Source organism: Liolophura sinensis, chromosome 1 (genome assembly GCF_032854445.1).
Source record: "Liolophura sinensis isolate JHLJ2023 chromosome 1, CUHK_Ljap_v2, whole genome shotgun sequence".
In the NCBI taxonomy this organism is placed as follows: domain Eukaryota; kingdom Metazoa; phylum Mollusca; class Polyplacophora; order Chitonida; family Chitonidae; genus Liolophura; species Liolophura sinensis.
In genome coordinates, this window is record NC_088295.1 from 89654315 (window position 1) to 89677252 (window position 22938).

The 22938-nt window shown below is 41.2% G+C and overlaps 1 protein-coding gene across 1 annotated transcript in view; it reads left to right on the top strand.

Annotated features, from left to right (window-relative positions):
- Positions 1 to 1132: 1132 nt before the first annotated feature.
- The window catches only part of LOC135465409 (protein capicua homolog), a 36488-nt gene continuing 14682 nt past the window's right edge, over positions 1133 to 22938 (top strand). Inside the window, exons 1-4 of the mRNA XM_064742649.1 lie at positions 1133 to 1186; positions 4991 to 7656; positions 21527 to 21721; positions 22276 to 22415. Coding sequence (XP_064598719.1) covers positions 5022 to 7656; positions 21527 to 21721; positions 22276 to 22415 — 2970 coding nt within the window. The 5' untranslated portion in view covers positions 1133 to 1186; positions 4991 to 5021. The remainder of the gene's footprint in view (positions 1187 to 4990; positions 7657 to 21526; positions 21722 to 22275; positions 22416 to 22938) is intronic.

The following is a 22938-nucleotide window of genomic DNA, read 5'->3' on the forward strand; positions in this document are numbered from 1 at the left end:
GCATAGTTATACCGACATACATGTAATCAACATCGTCGTTTAAAACTGATTATATTTAAATGTAAGACAAAAGTGATAATCTTGAACAAATGTATTAATACAAAATACAGAATCAAAAGATTGTATGTTCACATACATGAACTGGCCAACATGGACTTATTATTTTTTTATTATTATTTATTTATTTTTAACACTTCTCATGTGTTCGTTTACGATTTATTTATTTATTTATTTGATGTTTTACGCCGCACTCGAGAATATTTCACTTATAAGACGGCGGCCAGCATTATGGTGGGTGGAAAGCGGGGTGTTCATTTACGATGATGGATGACCGGAACGTGGTTTTCGATGTTGACAAAATATGTGGACACAGAATTATGGGTAATATATTAATATTCCCATATAGATGTCCATTAAAGCCCTTAAAGATAAGATAGAATGCAGAATGGATGGAATGCATAGGCCTGTGTTTACATCATCACTGTTTTTGGCTCCATTTTTACTGTGCACCAGTTTCGACCATGCCAGCCTCGTTTTCAGTCATCCTCGGCATTGTCAGCTGTTGTAGGGCTTTTACAATGAAACCCGTTCCTGACCTAGCCAGTCCCAGGCAGTCTATGAGATGGCCCCGGAGTGTGGATAACGTATTCTGTAACCTAGTGACGCGCACTCGGCCCGATGACGTATCTTCCAAATAAAGAAGTTGGCCTCATTTTACTAAGCGTGATTGGTCAAGGTTTACGAGGTTGACGTTTTGGGGGCTGTGCCTATGAACACGGACAGTAAATCGTGCAGATTGCTCTCAAATTGACAAAATTCTCCAAATATAGCGTTGCAAAGATGAGTTTCGTGTACGAGTATAATAGACCAACATCTATGCTGTATTGTGCAATCAAATTTTTGTGGCTGTCTTGTCAAATAAAGAGAGACGAAAGCCATGAAATTTTCGCAGACTCACTACTAGTGTCTGAGATACTCGCTGAATAAACAGTATCTCCAGCCCAGTCAGACGCATCGACCAATCACACCTGAGCTTGTTTTGTATGAAGCCCACGTGACTGAAGCTTAGCCAATAACATCGCGTAATTTTTCGACGCATATGCTCATTCACCTTTTTTAGTCTCAGGACTATTTTCTACAGCGAGGAGGTAAAGAACTAGAGAGCCTTTAAAGTTACGTCATTTTGGTAAGTTTTTCAACCATTATTGCAAACTTTGTATTACTAGGTTGATAAATAAGTAGTCATTTCATATGTTTGACCATCTTACTCCTTCAAGTGAATCCACGAAATGGAACTAGGAGGGACAAAAGTTGGAGGTAGTTGCGGCAGCTCTGACATCGCCCCTGTCGATCGAGCCGCGATTTCGAGGCCACAGATTTTACAATAGCCGGGATCTGGGGTCGCTCTCGTTTCGAAATGCCGTTGAAATTCATCAGTGTTCTGAATGAACGGAATGGTTTTGTGATTGTTGACACTCTTTAAACACTTGTAGTTGCTCGTTTCATTAGTGGGGGCTGGTTTTTAGGATGCATTTTGCAGCGAGAGGGCAATGTTTGGAAGCGTAGTGTACGGAGTAATTTGCCGTTTGGGAAGAATGCCGGAGTAACTGAGGTCTACGTGGTGAAATCGTCTCGTATGCCGAGACTGGAATGTGTGTGACGGCCACAACACAGCCAAGGCCCACAGCTCATGGCAAGTTATGACGACCTGGTGTTGTTACAACCCATTTAGAAACCGTCTACTTTTCCTTCAAACCTGTATTTTAATTGTTTGTAATGTGTTTAATTGTAGTTTCTAGAGTAACGTCCTTTTATGTAGTTTAGAAATAGCTTTTGAGGACATGATGTCATTCGGAGCGAACAAGCTGACAAATGGCCTACTGTGTCAGTTTTATGACCACATACAGGTCTGCTTCCCCCCCCCCCATAATAGGATGTAGCAACGTACAGGTTACACAGATGCCCTAAATTTAGAGATATGGCGGTTTGTTTTTTTCTCTCCATCTTTTTATGGAGATATGGTAGATTTACATGATATGGTAAGTATGACATTTAAATGTCATTTCCCTAATATTTGGTTCAGCTTTTTACTAGTGTATTTAATTTAAATTTGGTTAATTAAATTAGTTAATTAAAATGGTCATTTACTGTTCTTTTTTGGCTTGGTTCTCCATCATAAGGTGATATATGCTTGGTACATGTAGGGGTCGTCTAGGCAGTCTTGTGCCTCTGTTCTTTGATGGATTCATGTCCATTGTCTACAGTGTTTGGTGAGACATTCCTGTGAGGCAGTTAGAGCACTATAACTTATGTTTCACCCAGTCTATACATGCGGTGATAAATATTATATATGGCCCCTTTGGGTGATTTCACCAGTGAAACCCTACAAGTTAAAGAATGTCTTCTATCGAGAATTCCCATGAAGTGAAGTTATGGAAATGTCAATTTGAACAAGAACAAGAGGTGTACTCATTTTGAAGCAGTCACAGCAAGTGCCTGGTTTAACGTTCTTGGTAACATATAGTGAAGAGATGTATATGACCATCACAAATAGGCCTCATGTAATATTGCAATAATGTTGCAGTCTTAATTCAGGCTGAATTAGTGGGTCCAGTAATGAGATTTGTAACTTTTGTAACTTGTAGTAGCATGTCTCAGTTGTCTTCCCATAAATTTTCTTGGACCAGCACAGTAAATAACACAGCCCTTTAAATGTTTTTTGTAGCTCTAGTACACCCAAGAGTCATGCTGTGATCAGAAAATACCTTTCTTAACTTTCAGTCATAACACACATTTGACCATAAGACAGACTGTCCTAATCGCAGATGCAACACTGAACAACACCATCTTGTATGAAAGCCTGAACAATATCCATTTAGTAATAATTAAGAAGGACGTTCGGATAGTAACAAAGGTGTGTATAGGAATGAATAACATTCTAAAGTTTTAGAGATTTGCATGTATTGTACATAAAGTCCTAATCATCTTGTACTAAATTATCCTTTCTTGTTGGTGGAGGTAATGAATCAGAATGTAGAACGTCATTTTAAACTATGTGTTATGCGAAAGCCAACTTACACGTATGTAAACTTGACATTCTGGGGACACCCACAAAACTTCGTAAATCATATTTCCCTCGTGAAAGAGGGCCCAGGTTATAAATATTATGAAACATCCCTTTGAATTTCAACTTTCGCATCAGTGCAAATCATGGAAAGGTAGACGAGTCCAGAAGAGTTATATTTACTTGCAGTATCTGAAACAGGATTTTTTTTTTTTTTTTTTTTTTTTTTAACATATTTGTAATGCTTGTAGACTATTTGTTAGTGTTATAAATTTGTGTTCTTCCTTCGGACAGTGACTGAGGTAGAGACAGTGGATAGGCCTGGCAGTAACTAGTGTACAGGGAATGACAGTCGGGTGTATTTATAGTTTTGTGTCAATGGAGGTTATGCTTCACTAACTACATGTGCCTATTTTGTGCTGGGTAGAAAACGTAGGAAGCGGGATAAGCTTATATCAGAATTGATTCAAACTGTGCAAAAGTATGACCTTTTTTTTCTTTTCTTTTTTTTTTTTATTCATATATGTGCGTGTTAAGAAAGAAAGGAAAGATTGACAGAAAAAAAAAAAAAATTTGTATCAATAAAACACATCAGATGACAGCTCTCACTGCTAGTGTTCTGTCCTATGCAAGGGACCTGGCCGTAGATTCAACCTGGTGTTTTCCTAACTTCACATGAAAGAATATCTGAAATATCTGGGTCACCATTCAACATGGCCGCAACATGTGGTTTGACAGTCATTGACGCTGTGCTGTAGCGTAATGGGGATGTCAGAGCTTCCCTGTAGGTGTGACAGGACTGGTACCTTAGCAGACTTTACTTTTTTTGTACCTGACCTAGCCGATGACATGCACATCAGTTGGCTTCTGTAAGGCTGTACTCTTCCTGAACTCACCATTTTCCTTTGTACATGTACACGTAGCTTCTAGACTTTGTGTGATGGTTAAACACTTATGTGCACAATTGATTTACATAAGAATTTACGTAAGAATTTTTCTCTCTTACAGCTTTACTTGCATTTGTCAAACTATTTGTATTTTCACAACTTGTTACTATTTTCTGAATCTAGCAATATTTTCACAATTCATCATTTTCAAAAGCCGTAAATATAACATTTATGATTTATATCCTCAGAAAATCATCTTGTATACATTTATCCATCTACAGTATTTTATTTGTATGAAATTATATCACATGTACTGTGCATGGTCATGTAGACAGTCAACAAATAAGTAAGCTACTGAAGTTAAACCACCAAGAAATAATTAAGTTTGATTTCCAAATTACATCGAACATCTTTTTTTTCTTTTGTACAAATGTTGAGAAATGGAATGATAATTTATTAATTGAATTTAAGGATTGATTTTGAACAAAAACTTGGCACAGGATTTCCACACTTGAGTCTTGCAGTGACACGGGAAGTGTGTTGTGTTTATTGACATGAACATGCATTCTCATTTTCCCCTTCCAACAAGATCTGCGGATAATATGCTGATTTTGTTGCAAGAACATTATACACTTATTCAAACAATATGTATACATGTTATTCACATTCCATAATAACATGTACATGTAAATGCTCATCTAAAGTTGACTTTCAGTCGCCTTTGTAACTTAGTGATGCATGTCATGGAGTTGCAACATGGCCAGAAGCATTACAAATGTCATATCTTTACGGCTTTGAATTTTCTGTTGCAAGTTCACATTTTACAGGCATCTGGTCAAACAGTTTACCTCTCATTTTTCTGAGTGAAATGCAGGAGAGACTCATTTTACATTATTACAGTGCACACATACTTGTTCTTGGCATTGGGTACTTAGTCCCCTGCTTCAAGAGTAGATAGTGCTGCATGTTAGATGTGTTCCCTTGCAGAAAATTTTCGTGTTTTCGTGTTTTCCTACAACATATTCTATGTTTTTCACAGGTTCAAAAGCTATGAGTAGTTTAAGTGCATTATGAATCGTCGTGGAGAAGGACGTGTCCGGCGTGGAAGATCTAACAGTTCATCTCCCACATCCACTAGAGCAAAATCCAAGCGACGAAACACTGGGGCCACAGACAGTGTTGAAGAGTCGCCTTCGCAGAGTGCACTTACACAGAAAGCCCCTAAACCAATTCCCTCGACCACTGCATGCTCCCCAGGTGAGACAGATGCTGTGGGTAGACGACATAGTGCCAGAAACAACTCTAACAAAGATGGAGACTCCAAAAAATCAGCCAATAAGGCATCAAATCGAGCCAGCAAGAAGGCAGCGAGTCCTCCGCCCCCTGCTGAATCCTCCACAGTAAGCATGTCTTCGTCTTCTACACCTGTTCGTGCAGATAGTGCAGAGGTCTGTGAGACTCTTGAAAACAAGAAACCTATTGCTAAGCCTCCCAAAAAGAGAAAAGGGAGTAGTTTTGAGAGAGAAGCCAGTCCACCGCCGCCCCCAGCCAAGCGACCTGCCATTGACTTGCAGGACTGGAAGAACCAGAGAGTTCTTGCTCGCAGAAATGGCATTTTTCAGCCAGGATGTATACAGACAATAAAGCAGGGTCGTCATGTGGGAATTCTTTTTGATGGAGAAAAGACAGAAGTGTTGATAAATGATGTTGTTGATTCCAAACTTCCTCTGGTGATAAGCGATTATTGTCCTATGGCAATCATGATGAACGTTGGGGTGCATGTGTGTGTGCGGATTAGCTCTGAGGAGAACTTGTTCTATGAGGGAATTGTCCTGGAAAAGAAACCGCCAAGCTACAAGATCAAACTGACTTCAGCACCTGCTGGAAAGGAGAAGGAAATTCTGGCCCCAAGAGCCCACATTCGTCTCTTACAGCCACCCTGGTTTGAGGACTTGGAAGAGCCTTGTGATGAGGTACGCACTCCAATACCTCCTCTTGTTATGGCCTCGCCCATCCCAACAGCCTCTGGTCCATCTGGTCAGATGTCTACGGTGATGCTGTCTGCTGGACGGACACCATCCAGGACAGAAAGCTTTGAGATGAAATCAGACTATGATTCCTCAGAAGATGAAATGAAGGAGGAAAATGTGAATTTCAATTCCTCTGGCATGAGCACACCTCGGTCTGGCAGCGCCACTCCAGCCTCAGCTCAGTCCAAGAATGGTCGAGACAAAAGTAAACAGCCATTGAAAAAGAGGGAAATGGCCAGAAGTCGAAGTACAACTTCAATTGAAAGTAATCGCTCAAGTACGCCAAGATCCCCAAATCCAACCAAGTACAAAAAGGGAGATGTTGTCTCTACTCCCAACGGAGTGCGGAAAAAATTCAATGGGAAGCAGTGGCGGCGGCTATGTTCTAAGGAGGGGTGTGCCAAGGAGTCTCAGCGTCGAGGATACTGCTCTAGGCACTTGTCACTTAAGGGGAAGAGCCTTCGCACAGCCTTGACCTTCCCGGGGGGCAGTAAAGACGGGCAGTATGAATGGGAGGAGACTTCCAGAGAAAGTGAGTTTGATCCTGAGCGCAGGTCTCAGAGTAACTTTGATGAGAAAGAGGCTGCAAACATGTTGGTGTGCTTGGGGAACTCACGATCAACAACACCTGCCATGTCTCCTGGCCCGTCCCCTCATCTGTTACAGGGCCAGTCCCCCACCTGCCACCTTGCGTACCGGGGAGGAGGGGCCACGTTCACGCCAATCTCCCCCCAGTCTCACACCCATCACCATGCCTCTGTGTTGGGCTCCCCATCAAGACACTGGAGCTCAGCCTCTGCTAAGTCAGGCAGCTCATCCTCAGAACTCATATCGCCTGTAACCCCGCAGCATCCTCATGGCTCCCCAGCAACATTCCCCATGCCCGGGGGTGGGTCTCAGATCAGTCCCAGCGACCAGCATGTCTCGCCCAACATAAGGAGCAGCAAGCATCGCATTGAGAGCTTCCTCAAGCACGAGCAGAGTCGCAGTGAGGGAGGGGACTCCGGGATAGATGTGCTTACCCCTACCTCAATGGGACAACGAGGGTCGAGTTCTCAGGAGCCCGACCACACTCGAGGAAGGTCTGCTTTCCACCCCACGTCTCAACATGCCATTACATCAGCCATTCAGCAAAGACTCTCCTCTAGTGCTTTATCCTCAGAACAAAGTGTAAAGTCGCCGGTCACAACTGGCTACAAACCAGAAACTAGTGCCCTTAGTGTCCCTAGCCAGCCTTCTGCGACCCCAAGCAAACCTCGGAATCGCCACAGTCTGCTACAGCAGAGCCTTCAGTCACCCCCTGCCCCTAATGTCAGCTCGGTGATTCTGCCACAGAACTTGGGCGTGGCTCACTCCACTCCCATGGACATCGTCACTACTGCACCTGTAAGTGTGCCTCCCCCAGGTGCACAGCAGAGGGGTGTCATTCAGTCCACAGGGTCTGTACAGAGTGCTCATGTTCATGTGCAGCCTGGACAACCAGTGGCCATCTCAACTGACCTTCATAGTGTGACCAGTGAAGCAGTGTCACCAAGTCATTCCCAGCATGTCCCCTACCAGACAGTGGCTGTGCACCCAGCTCCCACATCCCTCCTGCCTGTTATGCCCATTGGGAATGAGATGAAGCAGAGCTCCTTTGTGGGAATAGAGGTGGCCTCTGGGCAGGATCATGATGGTGAGTACAGTTACATGTACACATTAAAGTCTGCCCACCTTTATAGATGTAGTTTATGTTACTAGTACTCTGTACAATCGTAGCTTTTTACAGTGTACCCAGCATCTACATGTATCTTCACCAACTGATTCATCATAAAAGTCATCAGAATGTGTTGTTCACTGTTTTCATAACTGGTTTATTCAAGAAATTGTGAAAAAAGGTGGTTAGGAAACTGGTGAGGAACTACATGTAGAGGTTTACACCTCCCATTTTAAAAAGTACTCACCAAAATACTTCAGCTTGCATTTACAATATCTCCTCAAGATCAATGTTTAATCCATTATTGTAATCTTTCATCTTTCTCTGTGTAATGATTGGCGACCTGTCTTATACAGAATGGTTTATCTCCTGACTGCATGCATTGCACATCCCAACTGTGGAACCACAGGGAGCAGATCTGATCGAATATTTGCAGGATCATGATAAGTTAACATGTACTATACATTTCAACTGTGGAGGCACTATTGTGACACACCACAGGGAACAGATCTGATCGAATGTTTGCAGGATCATAATAAGTTAACATGTACTGTAGATTTCAACTGTGGAGGCACTATTGTGACACACCACAGGGAGCAGATCTGATCGAGTGTTTGCAGGATCATAATAAGTTAACATGTACTGTACATTTCAACTGTGGCAGCACTATTGTGACAAACCAGAGGGAACAGATCTGATCGAGTATTTGCAGGATTTCAGTATTTCAACTGTGGAGGCACTATTGTGACACACCACAGGGAGCAGATCTGATCGAATGTTTGCAGGATCATAATAAGTTAACATGTACCGTACATTTCAACTGTGGAGGCACTATTGTGACACACAACAGGGAGCAGATCTGATTGAATGTTTGCAGGATCATAATAAGGTAACATGTACTGTACATTTCAACTGTGGCAGCACTATTGTGACAAACCAGAGGGAACAGATCTGATCGAGTATTTGCAGGATTTCAGTATTTCAACTGTGGAGGCACTATTGTGACACACCACAGGGAGCAGATCTGATCGAATGTTTGCAGGATCATAATAAGTTAACATGTACTGTACATTTCAACTGTGGAGGCACTATTGTGACACACCACAGGGAGCAGATCTGATCGAGTGTTTGCAGGATCATAATAAGTTAACGTACTGTACATTTATGCTGACGATTATTATGCTGAACCTATGCATTGTGTTTACATGTAGGAATTCACCGACTTTGTCCCAAGTGAACATTGAACCTTTTGATTAAACAGATTATGAAATATTGACAATGTACATGGGTTTTATAAGTAGTTTAGATAAATGTAAATGTACACACACCTTTGTAAACGACAGGACTAAGTTGCTCATTTGTCCCGATTGTGGGAGTTGTATTGATCTTATATAGGTGTCTTCAGTTTTGTTTGAAGGAGGATATCATACTCTGAAAGAAAAAAACCCAGGTACATATTTCGGCACTGAAAGTAATATCTTACGACATTTATTTGTCTCCAAAATGCACTTTTCAGGTCGAAATTTTAGGTCATTTAGGGTAGTACATGCATACAAATATGTGTGTGCATGTACAGTCAAACATACACAGGTATTTATTGTTGGCATCAGTTTTCCTCAACTTTAACTCACAGACACACACCAAAGTTAGGTACACGTAGGCTAAGATAATGTACTCTTATTTACTTGCTTTGAATAAGATGTGGATTGCATTCATGAATTTTCTGGAGGCTGGCCAAACTACCTGCACACATGTACATATCCTACTTAATACTGTGTAGGTGCAGAGAACGACCATGAATGCTGAAAAAGATGAGTGGAGGGCTATCAAAAAAACACAAAAAAATGTATTGGCCATCATTGACATGAATAAAACCCAATAAACATAGCCATGTTCACTGTTATATGGTCTGTAACAGATTGCATGTGTGAATACACTGTACCGTGACATGGTCTGTAACAGACTGCATGTACATGTACACTGTACCCTTATATGGTCTGTAACAGACTGCATGTGTGTGTACACTGTACCCTTATATGGTCTGTAACAGACTGCATGTGCGTGTACACTGTACCCTTATATGGTCTGTAATAGACTGCATGTGCATGTACACTGTACCATTATATGGTCTGTAACAGACTGCATGTGCGTGTACACTGTACCATTATATGGTCTGTAATAGACTGCATGTGCATGTACACTGTACCATTATATGGTCTGTAACAGACTGCATGTGTGTGTACACTGTACCCTTATATGGTCTGTCAAAGACTGCATGTACATGTACACTGTACCCTTATATGGTCTGTAACAGACTGCATGTGCGTGTACACTGTACCATTATATGGTCTGTAACAGACTGCATGTGCGTGTACACTGTACCCTTATATGGTCTGTAATAGACTGCATGTACATGTACACTGTACCATTATATGGTCTGTAACAGACTGCATGTGCGTGTACACTGTACCCTTATATGGTCTGTAACAGACTGCACGTGCGTGTACACTGTACCCTTATATGGTCTGTAATAGACTGCATGTGCGTGTACACTGTACCATTATATGGTCTGTAACAGACTGCATGTGCGTGTACACTGTACCCTTATATGGTCTGTAAAAGACTGCATGTGTGTGTACACTGTACCCTTATATGGTCTGTAACAGACTGCATGTGCGTGTACACTGTACCCTTATATGGTCTGTAACAGACTGCATGTGCGTGTACACTGTACCATTATATGGTCTGTAACAGACTGCATGTGCGTGTACACTGTACCCTTATATGGTCTGTAATAGACTGCATGTACATGTACACTGTACCATTATATGGTCTGTAACAGACTGCATGTGCGTGTACACTGTACCCTTATATGGTCTGTAACAGACTGCACGTGCGTGTACACTGTACCCTTATATGGTCTGTAATAGACTGCATGTGCGTGTACACTGTACCATTATATGGTCTGTAACAGACTGCATGTGCGTGTACACTGTACCCTTATATGGTCTGTAAAAGACTGACATTCACTATGTTTAGTTTAACCTAAACCTGTGATTCTGACATCCAAGATATTCACAATGCACATGGTAAGTTAGGCTGATGGTGTTGTTTTTTCTGCTGAAAGATACAGTGCATCTATAGTACAGGTCCTTGTATTTTCATGGACATACTGTCATATATTTATGTAAAATCTATGTGTAAACTAAAGCGTAAACATGTGGATCACACAAACTTGTACAGGTATACAGGACATAAATTACAGAACTTTGATCAATGATGCGGTTGTACATTGTACATCTACTTGTCTCACAGTCACTTAAAACACAAGGCGGCGGTTCAGTCACTGACTCCTGGAGTTTAGATTTCCTTGCCACCATTGTTCTCGCAACTCATTCTGCTGTGGCTGTGATCTGACTTGTCGCAGTATAGTATACACTTTGTAAGTCAAACTCTGTATGTTATGTGTCGGTGTGGAAAGTTCTTAGTTTTTTACCAAAATCCATTGTACATATACTGGTGGCACAATGAGTGGCATTAAACAGGAGTCGATCAATTAAAAAATCAGTCAGTTAACCAACGTACAGTTTTATTTGATAGGAATGTGGAAGTCTTGGAGATCAATGGGCCTCTCACAATGCCTGGAAGAAAGAAACCACAGTTTATACATGTACATGTATGCAGAAAGGGTTAAGAGGCAAAAAAGGAGTTGTTTGTGAGCTTTGTTACAGATGTAGTACACTGTGTTTGGATGATAACAGTCAAAGCATTGTGGTCAGTGTTGTAAACAATACAATTTCTGGCCTGTAAAAGAACATTATAAATCTCATCAGTCTGTCCACCAACTTGGTAGGGAAGGGTCCTTCGTGCATGTAACCCACCTGTGGAGCAGTGAAGTTTTAGTCACATCTGGTGTCTGTTTCATTAGACAGCGATCAAGACAGAAGTGTATAAAAATGTCAAGTCCAAAAGACATTGATGGGAAGGGGGTTGGGTTCAGTGTCCTCTTGTTTACATGGAGAAACTGTGTGGGTGCTTCACAATGTGGTGACATCTCAGGGGAGAGGATGATAATGCTAGCAGTCCCAAACACCTGCCCACTGTCAGTAGAGCTCTGACCTTTTCTAGAACATTGCACATTATAGAACATGTGAGCCCTGTGACCACACAGCCAATATCGGGGGACCTCTCTGATCATAATACATGTACACGGACACCTTAAGAATGTCAGCATCCAAGTAGATGGGCTATATACCCTGTACACAAGTAATACAACTCACTGCCCACACATTATATATCGGACCTGTGATTTTGCAAGGGCTAGGTAACCAGTGGTGGGTGGGTATTTTAACATCCAAACTGTATTAACTTTTTTACACTTTTAGTATCATGTGTTGTACTCCTAGATACCAGTATTCATGTCAGTGCATATGTAGGCCTATATGTCTACATATATATAATGTGTACATGTGGAAAATAGGTACATGTAATGTTGAGTTTGGTGTATAGCATTTCCATCTTGGAGATATGAAATAACTTGAGTTTTGGTATTTTACTGTAGCTAGCGTGTGTACGTGTTATGATGTGGTTTCAACTCTAAAACTGTGTGACATTGGATAGGATGTATAGTATAGATCTATAAATGTGTGGCAGTGTTGGAATACTACGACATCACGCAGTTTTTATTACAATTTGAGTTGTCCATGTACATACACCTCATATTTTTGTTGTTTTTTTTGTTTGATATTTTGATATTGAAGTTTTAACTCCTATGTGCGGAATTTTGCACACTAATCAAAACTGAAAGACAAGTTACAATTACAGTGACATGTAAAAGTGTGTTGAGTATGAACAGTACTATCTGTCAAAGTTTGAGTGTTAATGTACAAATCTAGGCTTGACCAATGACCACCTCCACATGTATTGAAAAGAGTATTTTCTTTGCATTTTAGATACACAAACAGGATGTTTTGCTGCAAAATTTCACATGTGAAATTTACTTGTGTACCTGGCATAATGTCAGAAACTTTGTGGATTTTTCTGGCCATCAAATCAGGCCAGTATTAAAGATATATTCAATGGGGGTAACCTGATCCCAAAAAAGGCCCTATTCCTTTTGCTCGCGTCGTTAGATTTACTCGTAATTACTTTGAAATCCCTTAAAATTCATTAGCCAGAATAAAAATAAAAATTCACTAACAATCTACATAAATACAGTATCCCTATTTCTTCTAATTTTTGGGACAGATATGAGCAGTGCTGGAAGCAATTATATTTCTCTCTCCGTCTTGGGGAAAGTAGAGATATGAATATGTTGATCATTCGATCACTACATGTATTTTGGTCACATAGAGCAGACCAGGTGTCCCAAAAATTAGAAGAATTGGGGTATTTGTTGACAGAATTGGATTGGATTCCACACCCCCCACCCCCCCCCCCCCCACCCCCACCCCCCCCACCCCACACCCCAACAAGAAATTTTTAAGATTGGCATCATAACACCATCTACTCACACCCCCCACCCCCTCCCTCACCCCCACGCCCAGCAACTGACTACATACATGTACCACCACACTTGCACATTTGTTGTTATCCATGCTGGTATGCACTGGCAAGGATTTATATGTTAATCAACATTGTAACTGTACACAAACACAGAGATGTATGATTGTTTGTCATTGATTGCCTTGTGTTTACAAACATGGCCATCAGTTAATTGTAGTGACCTGTGATATGTACATGTCACTTGGTACACCTTGTACTTACATACATGTACATATGCCTCTAGCAGTACAGTCATGTAATATTATGTGCACAGTGCACAGGTACATTGGCCCAGATCTACATGTTGATCCTTTAACAGTGTAAATCATAAAGAAAGGCCTCCTTTTCTTTTCTATCCTTTTTTTTTTGCCTGAATCCAAATGTATGTCTGTAAATTGTCTTTGCGGGAATCCACCAGAATCTAGCTTTAAGCAAGAATCACAAAGCCTTTGCTCCAAGTGAAGGGTTCCATGAATGTACATGTATGTATCTGTATGGAGTACCTGTCATAAATGTCTAGCTCATGTCTACTTGTCCCAATGAGCTACAGTACAGATAGGAACTGAAATGTTGAACACTTGAACATTTTGAAAATTATTTTTATGAGAATCTGCTTGGTTTTCCACATTTTTTGGTTCATGCTCATGTAAAGTCACAATGAGAGTTGCATTCTGAATTCATTTGCCCTGTGAAGAGCTTAACTGGTGTTATTGAAGTCAAGGTTGGTGGCTTGGCCTCGGGCAACCTGGAGTACTGCACCAATAAACACAACAGACATCAATTATAAACTGGAAAATACAAGAGCACTGCATTTAAAAGCCAATCTCATATATATATGTATATATTTATTTATTTATTTGATTGGTGTTTTACGCCGTAAATTCACTTAATATTTAATTCACACAAATATTTCACTTATACGACGGCGGCAAGCATTATGGTGAGTGGAAACCGGGCACAACCCGGGGAAACCCACGACCATCCGCAGGTTGCTGTAAGACCTTCCACTTACGACTGGAGAGGAAGCCAGCATGCGGTGGACTTGAACTCACAGCGACTGCATTGGTGAGAGACTCCTGGTCATTACGCTTCGCTAGCGCGCTAACCAACTGTGCCACGGAGGCCCATATATATATATATATATATATATATATATATATATATATAAATTATAAAATTTTGTTGTTACATAATTGTTGGTGTATGCATATACATGTATGTACATAGAGTATACATTTACCTGAAAGGACATTCATTTTTGCATGAAGACGCACATACACTGTACACACATGTATCATAGAAGGAATAGTTCCCCTGATTCCTGTACATATCAAGGGCCTGTTGGACATGTACATGTACACAGCCTCCCAGGTTGTCATTGTGCTCAGTTCCATTTCCTCAGTTGGCCTATGGCTGGCTGTGAATGGTGTTGCCTACTGCTGCCTTGATATTGGCCATGCCCAAACTGAAACCCTTCATGTACGTTCCCTGTATCTTTACATGTAGGACTGTAGGCATTCATTGTAGATCCGCACACATTCGTATGGGAGAAAGTGAGTCCTGTACTTGACAGTATTGATGAGGAATACATGCTTGTTATAGTACACAAAAAAACAAAAGCTGATATAAATTAATTCAGACTTCATGTAAATGTGTGTGGGTATCTACATCTATGTATTGTTGAGGTGAACTGGAGGCTGGATCTGCCCCTGGGTATGGGGGAATTACACCTTGATGTGTCAATGTACATGTATTGTAGTCTTGTGTGCAGTGTGTATACATGTACATGGCAAAATGTGTAGTATTCAGAGAGAATACATTTGTACAAAAACTTGTACTGTACATCATTCCCCTGCTCTGAATGACAATAACCCGTCGATGACACTCATGTGGCCATGCGCTCAATCTAATGTGTGTTCAAGAGCAATTTCCTTCCACCAAAATGATGTGCTTACCTGTATGTTTGAATCACATGTGAGAAAGTTCTTCAGTAACTTGCCAAATATCGGTGGTTTACACCAGGAACTACACAGTTTCCTTCACCCATGAAATTCACCCCCATCATATAAATGGAAAATTCAGGGCTCTTTCAGGGTAAGAGGTGAAAGAACAATCAAATGAACAAATGTGCTGCTCAGGTACGATGATTACAGGACGGTTATTTGTCGCTGGGTGTGAGGAGTTATGATTCGTCACTCGTTATAATGATAAACGCTGAAGCCCACATTGCATGCGCACAAATGCACATGTTTAGTCCACTGGCAAATGACATACATCCAGTATTCCACAAGGCATACATGTACACATACGTGTCCTTTGATGTCACCAGAGGGTTTAGACCACACCTCCTAGTGTTACATGTATATTCGAATTCTATTCTGCATTATATGGTCATACAGAATAGATTCAGTACATGTACACAAAACTTGTACATGTGGGATGTCTGGTTGACCTGTGATTGTGACAACTTGCTGGTTGACTCTTGCCTCACTTAGAGCTGTCAGTGTATTAAACCTCAGCACAGGGAAATGTGTATCTATACAAGTGTGGAAGTGTGTTGTTTGTTTGATTTATGGTCATAACAACCTGCTGGTTGACTCTTGCCTCATCTCTTTCAGTGTGTTATAAGCCTCAGCACAGTGCTGTGTAGATCTACAGCTGTCCATGTACACAAGTTTGGCATTGTGTTGTGTGGTTGGTTTGTGATCATAACACCCTGCTGGTTGAATCTTGCCTCATCTCTGTCAGTGTATTAAGTGTCAGTAGAGGGATGGGTAAACATACTGTCCACCGTTATTCTCACGGGTACAGGGTTTTCATTTAGAATTAGAATTCAAAAGTAGGCGGCTGAATTGAAAGTAATTATGCCACAATTAGTATTGATTTATATAGTAAGAATGTTCAAAGTTGGCGGCTAGGGACGGTGGCAGTAGACAGCTGTCTACAGCCTGCTACTTGCTCTTGTTTGAGCACCCTGCTGGTAGTGGCCCTTGTCTACTATGGTCTGTGGGCTCTGACCACATTGCTGTTACATAGATGTCTGTGATTTACCAGCCCACTGTCCAGCTCAGGGAATGTATGTCAGTCTTTGTTGCAGAAGGCATGGTGTAACTGGGTGTGTGAGGTGGTGTGTGAGGTGTAGCTGATGGTGATGGTCTGTACATGTATGTGTGTGAGTGTGTAAAACCAAACTGCTCCACTCTCACACAACTGGAGCTGGCTGGCTGGCATGTCGAAAGAGGCCCTAGAGGAGGGGTAAAGCTCATTTCTCAGTTGTTCCAATGACGTGTACATGTATATACTTGGGTGGGTAGCTTTATGAATACATTTATGGGTAGCAATTTTTCAGTTGCTTGAAACAAAAGTAGAAATAAAATAAATTGGAATGATTTCTCTGGCATAAAGCTACACACATCTTGAACTTATGCAGGTGTACATGTATTTTTTGTTTGCTTTTGTGTACTCTCAAGCTAGATATTGTAGAACAGCATGGTATAGGCAGTATTTTATTTAGAGTTATTACTCAGTGTTTTGTGTGGATTTGTATGGGTTGCCTTGCATGGGGGTAGATGGGGGGATGAGGGGACATGCCACAATAAGACCTTTTTCCACCTTCCCGACTAGTTAGCTGTAGTTTAGATCTCTACTGGACAGGTCCTTTGTAGGACCTATTGGTCACATACCTGTCCCCACACTGGTCAATACAGACTGACTCAAATAGCCTTCCCTCAGTCTAAACTGTGTTAATGTCAACATCAGACTGACTGCACAACAGATACCCCTCTCTGGAACCCCATGGAAATAGTTATCCTTCCCTACAACCTGCTGTCATGGGAAAACAGGTCCCAATCTTGATCATGTGATGGGCGGGTGTTCCCCGACACAGCAGCCAATGGAATGCTGGCTTGTTGTGGGTGATTGATTGGTGGAGGTCACATGACTAGGCTCTAGTATAACTGGAGTAGTGATGATGTGGTTATACATGTTAAGTGATCATTGGGATAAATAGAGAGGGTGTAGAGGAGTGGTATCATAAGTAATGTGTAAATGACAGGCATCACAATGATTCCTCTCCTTACAGTATCTCATGGAACACAGATCTTCATGACGGTGTGAAAATAGACGGGCCAAGAAATTATCAGTGTATCTGTACTCATGTGCATTTGTAAAATGGAGTGAATATTTTTCACAGTTGCTTTAATGCTGTATGTTGTGTAACTTTCATTTCTGTAAGAATGGTAAATTTACAGTGGACTACATAAAGGAAGCGTGTTTTATGAGGTAATGTTCATCTTTAATACATTCACCTGAAACTGACCTTGATTGAAGACCTACATCATATTCATAGCCTTACTGAAAATTCAGTACTATACATATGCATGTGGTATGATCACAGTTGTCAGGTTTCATATGATATGTACGTATTGAATCACTCCGGTTGCATTGGCCAGTCCTGGTGACATTTTAGCCCAGGTTAGAGGTATCCGGATGGGAGCTTACAATCTTTGCCAGTGTTGGCTGTAGGAAATGTGTGTGCATCGAGGCTCGCAGCTGTGCACTGGTAGCGGCGCCTGGCAGCTGTGTTATAGTTGTAGCACTGAGTGCATCTGTGCTGGAGATGCTGCAGATCTTGTCAGACATTTACCAAGCCCTGTGTGTTGTGGCGCTGCTGCACCAAATTGCAGACGCAACAAACCAGTGGGTGTTGGGTTATCCAGGGCGTTGATCGATGTGTATTGATGACGGTGCAGGGGCTTCGCTGCCTCTGAGTGAAGTCTGCGAGAACCTGAAGCTCTGCTTCCCTCTGATTGCCCCACTGCGTAATTGTCTGCTACAGCCAGCCTGCTCTGACAGCAGCCCTCTGCCAACATGCAGGTCAATGTATGCTGGGGGGAGGGGGCCTGCCTCTCGCAGCTCCCCATCAAAACCACCAGAATTGGACAGCCACAGACGAGCTACCATGCCGCCTGTAAACACTGTCTTTGTTCTCAAAATTGTGCATGATCCTGTAGTTCCACATCACCATCTTAGGCTTTAGCACTTTGTTGTCACCATGGTATTTTTCCCATTTCCATTCAATCACACATTCATGTAATAAACCTTCCATGGTCACAATGTTTGTAGATACTGATGGTTATAGTATACAAATGAGACCTGATCCTGTTTGTGTTACATGCATTTGTGTTGTATATCAGTACACCATAAATGGACATAAAGTAGCAAATTGTGTCAATATGTATCTATGCATGATATACTCAGATATACATGTACTGTTCATATACTTGTTGATAGATGTACAGGTAGATATGGTGATGAAGATGATGTGCTGTTCTAGTACCATGTATGAAGCTCTCTAGCTGTGATGGGTGGGGAATAACCACCCACCAGCCCACCTCGGGAGCATTAAGTCCCTGCCTTGTGCCCATGTGTGACTCATCCATGGTTTCTGTTTGGGAACTGGTTAAATTGTCAGGGTGGTGTGGGTATGGGATTGCTGGTTAAGGAGGTTACTACATTGTATATGTACATTGCCAGCTGTGTGTGCTTACTTGAAATGTTACCAACACAGACACACACACCTTTGTTCATTCAGGCAGGAGTTAATTACTCCAGTATCTAGGCCTACTGCTTTACAGTGGCTGCATCCATGTACATGTGTGCACAGCTACCTATATGATGGCATAATGCCCCCCGTAGATACATGTGTGCACAGCTACCTATATGATGGCATAATGCACCCGTAGATGTACATGTGTGGACAGCTACCTATATGACGGCATAATGCACCCGTAGACGTACATGTGTGCACAGCTACCTATATGACGGCATAATGCACCTGTAGATGTACAGGTGTGCACAGCTACCTATATGACGACATAATGCACCCGTAGGCGTACATGTGTGCACAGCTACCTATATGACGGCATAATGCACCCGTAGATGTACATGTGTGCACAGCTACCTATATGATGGCATAATGCACCCGTAGATGTACATGTGTGCACAGCTACCTATATGACGGCATAATGCACCCGTAGACGTACATGTGTGCACAGCTACCTATATGATGGCATAATGCACCCGTAGGCGTACATGTGTGCACAGCTACCTATATGACGGCGTAATGCACCCGTAGACGTACATGTGTGCACAGCTACCTATATGATGGCATAATGCACCCGTAGGCATACAAGTGTGCACAGCTACCTATATGATAGCATAATGCACCCGTAGATGTACAAGTGTACACAGCTACCTATATAATGGCATAATGCACCCGTAGACATACATGTGTGCACAGCTACCTATATGATGGCATAATGCACCCGTAGACGTTCATGTATGTACATGAATACTGGTAAACAACAAAATAATGTGCAGATGTACGTGTACTGTTTGTGTACTTCTATACCTCAGAATATATAATAATAATATAAATATAATTTATCTCTGGCTTACGAGGTTCCAGGCTCATATGTGTACCAGTATATACATGTACATGTATGTAGCCATGCTTGAAATTATTGTGACTTGTCATGCGTTGTTCAGTCTCTCAGTCTGGGATTCCTTGCCTTGATCTGCTCCTACCCTACCATCCCTCCCCCACCTCCACCCCCCCCCCCCCCCCCCCCCACCTCCACCCCCCCCCCCCCCCACCACCCAACACACATACACACCAACTCAATGTCATGTGTCTACACTTACCTGACCTGTACACCAATGTTTGCCCACACTACATACCAGGTACATCTACATGTACATTGGGCCCTTGAGACTGATTTGTTGAGAAAAGCCAAGTCTGAGCATTATCTCTATTAATAAAGACATACGTGCAAAACTTATTATATACAGTTATTGGGATACTGAGTTACATATAATATACCTGTAGGTACTGGGTTTATCCTGTCAACGTGGGCTTGACACTCGGGTATATTTTACATTAATGAAAGTCTTGAATGTTACTACTTTCATACTGAAATTAAACCCAGTAACACATTGCCACATTTTTTTTTTTATGAGATCAATCAAAATACACTTTATAACTATTTATGAAGCGTATACACACTTCCCCTATAGCTTATGTGAAGTACTGTTCCTTGCTTCCTCAAAGTGAGTTTTTAACTTGTCACAATTTGAAATAATCTCTTTTTTCAAATCCTGTACATGAATTGTGAACAGTCAAATTTTAGACCAAGATAAATCTCTTACAATTTGAACTCTGTGGACCATGAATTCAGCATTGTTAATTCAAATTATGACTTCAGTTAAAGTTCAACCCGCTTGCTGGGATTAGCACCACGACATGTACATGAAATCCCAGCAGTATTTGTTCCAGGTGCTTGAGCATGGCTATGGTTACTTTGTTGATCTGTTTTTAATAAAATATTTATAATTACATACACAGATTAGGTTCGGTGTGGCTCAGTTGTAAAGAAAGAGCTAGCTTATAGTGAACTGACCTTTGATCATCAACCAGTGTTTGCGTGTATGTGGATGTAGTACATGTAGACTTGGAACAGTCTCAGTGTGGCTTATCTGTGGTTATAAAGAATACATGGCTATAGGTTAGAGGCTTTCACCTGTTCACCTGTACACATCTACACTGTATATGTGCGTATTTGTGTGCTTATTTTAGTTCTCCAGAGTGCTACTATATGTTAATAACACCCAGTGTGTGTAGGTGGACAGATAGGTGAGCCCGCTGGCATTAAAGGGTGGGGTGTTGTGTTTAATACAGATTTAACTGACCACCTGAACTCAGCGTGCTGACATAAAGCCTCTCGGAACACTTCATGTATTAAAATAGATAACCATTTGTATCTCTACATGTAGGTCATGTTGCTCAGGTAGACATCAGTCAAGTTACACCTGTAACAAGGCAAACTAGGTCAGACTCCTCACTAATCACTTACATGACACACAGGAGAATCTTAATGATTACTAGGTTACACAGGAGAATCTTAATGATTACTAGGTTACACAGGAGAATCTTAATGATTACTAGGTTACACAGGAGAATCTTAATGATTACTAGGTTACACAGGAGAATCTTAATGATTATCATTTTACACAGGAGAATCAACCCGCTGGAACATACATACAGTGTGCATGTAATACATAGAGGGATATAGATTTTGTTTATTCTTAGTTGGGCAGGTTTGATATGACAATAAATATTTGGTGTTATATATTCCAAAACACAAACCTCATAGATATTATTCTGCATTTGAAAATATTTATTGTTTTTGCATAGGTTTATTTATGTACGTAGTTTATTTTATTCAATTTTGATTATGGTCTTTTATTAATGTCACTTTTTTGTTGATGATTCAGCAGGGACGAGTGTCCCGTCAGGTGCCTGTGTTTCCATGGCATTCACTTGTACCATTTTTGACAAACTCAGGCCCTGTGGGTGGATTGCCTGGGGGAGGGGCTGACCAGCAGAGCAGTTCCACCCAGGATAACCGAGACACCGCTCCTCTCGGCCTACCGGACACTGGTCAGTGCCAGTGATCTTTGCTGTTCACTACTCTGTAACTGGGCATACTGATCCTGTTAAGATTGAAGTTAAAAAATAAAAAGTCAATAAAAAATAAAAAAGTCAATAAAATAAATGAAATAAAAAAATGTAATAAACACAATTCTAATAATGAGGTACATGAATGTTATGTCTATATGCATTTATATGTCTTGTCCATTCTGTACATTTTTATTATTTTATGAAACCTGAAATACTCTAGAGAGGACTGAAGAGTTACCTTGAGCAGTCTAATGAAGGCATTTTACATGCCCGTAACAGATGCCAAAATCATCATAAGAAAGCTTGCATCTTAATGAAGTTTATACCAAGTTAAAAGTTGATCTGGATGACTGAGTAAGTGAATTAGTGCTTATCACTGAACACCATGTGAGCAATGCTACAGCCCTGTTGTCCCAATTGATGAGGCTGAAGACCAGCCACTATGAGATGCCCTGTTGGTACATCTCTATGCAAGTCTCTTCTTGTCATTCAGCTCATCTCAATCTAACACTTTCCTGGTCTTTATTATACAGGTAAACTAGATGATGATGATGACGATGATGTGTTTGAGCCAAGCCCCGATACCTACTCTGCTGCTACAGCAACGTCTACAAAACGACGCTCACAATCTTTAAGTGCCTTGCCAAAGGATGAGCCTAAAAGCCCTAGCAAGGTATGTGAAACGCTGAGACTCTTGTGCGCATTTAATTATTGAATTTTCTTCAGCGATGGTTTATATTGATACATACAGTATATCTCTGGCTTACGAGGTTCCAGGCTCATGTGTGTACCAGTATATACATGTACATGTATGTAGCCATGCTTGAACTGTGATGAGGAGGAAATGTCCCTCATCACTGCTGGTGCACAGATAACATATGGGGATTTGATTAATCCTTTTATCCACATGAAGAGATAAGTACATATACCAGTACTGTACATACATATGGCAAACAGGAAAATTGCATCATGTTCTATTTCCTTATTCCTAAGTCTTGTAATATTGGCTCATATATTGAGTACACAGCTTTAAACATTAGGCTACATTACATGTTGTGCCATGTAATTAAGAGGTGTCTACCATTAGAATATCTGTAAATGTAATCTTGCACATTTTAGCCCAAACTGTTTATAGTTTAATATTTCTTAGTAGCACTTAAAGGAAAAGAAAGCAGTACATACAGTTATGACCACAT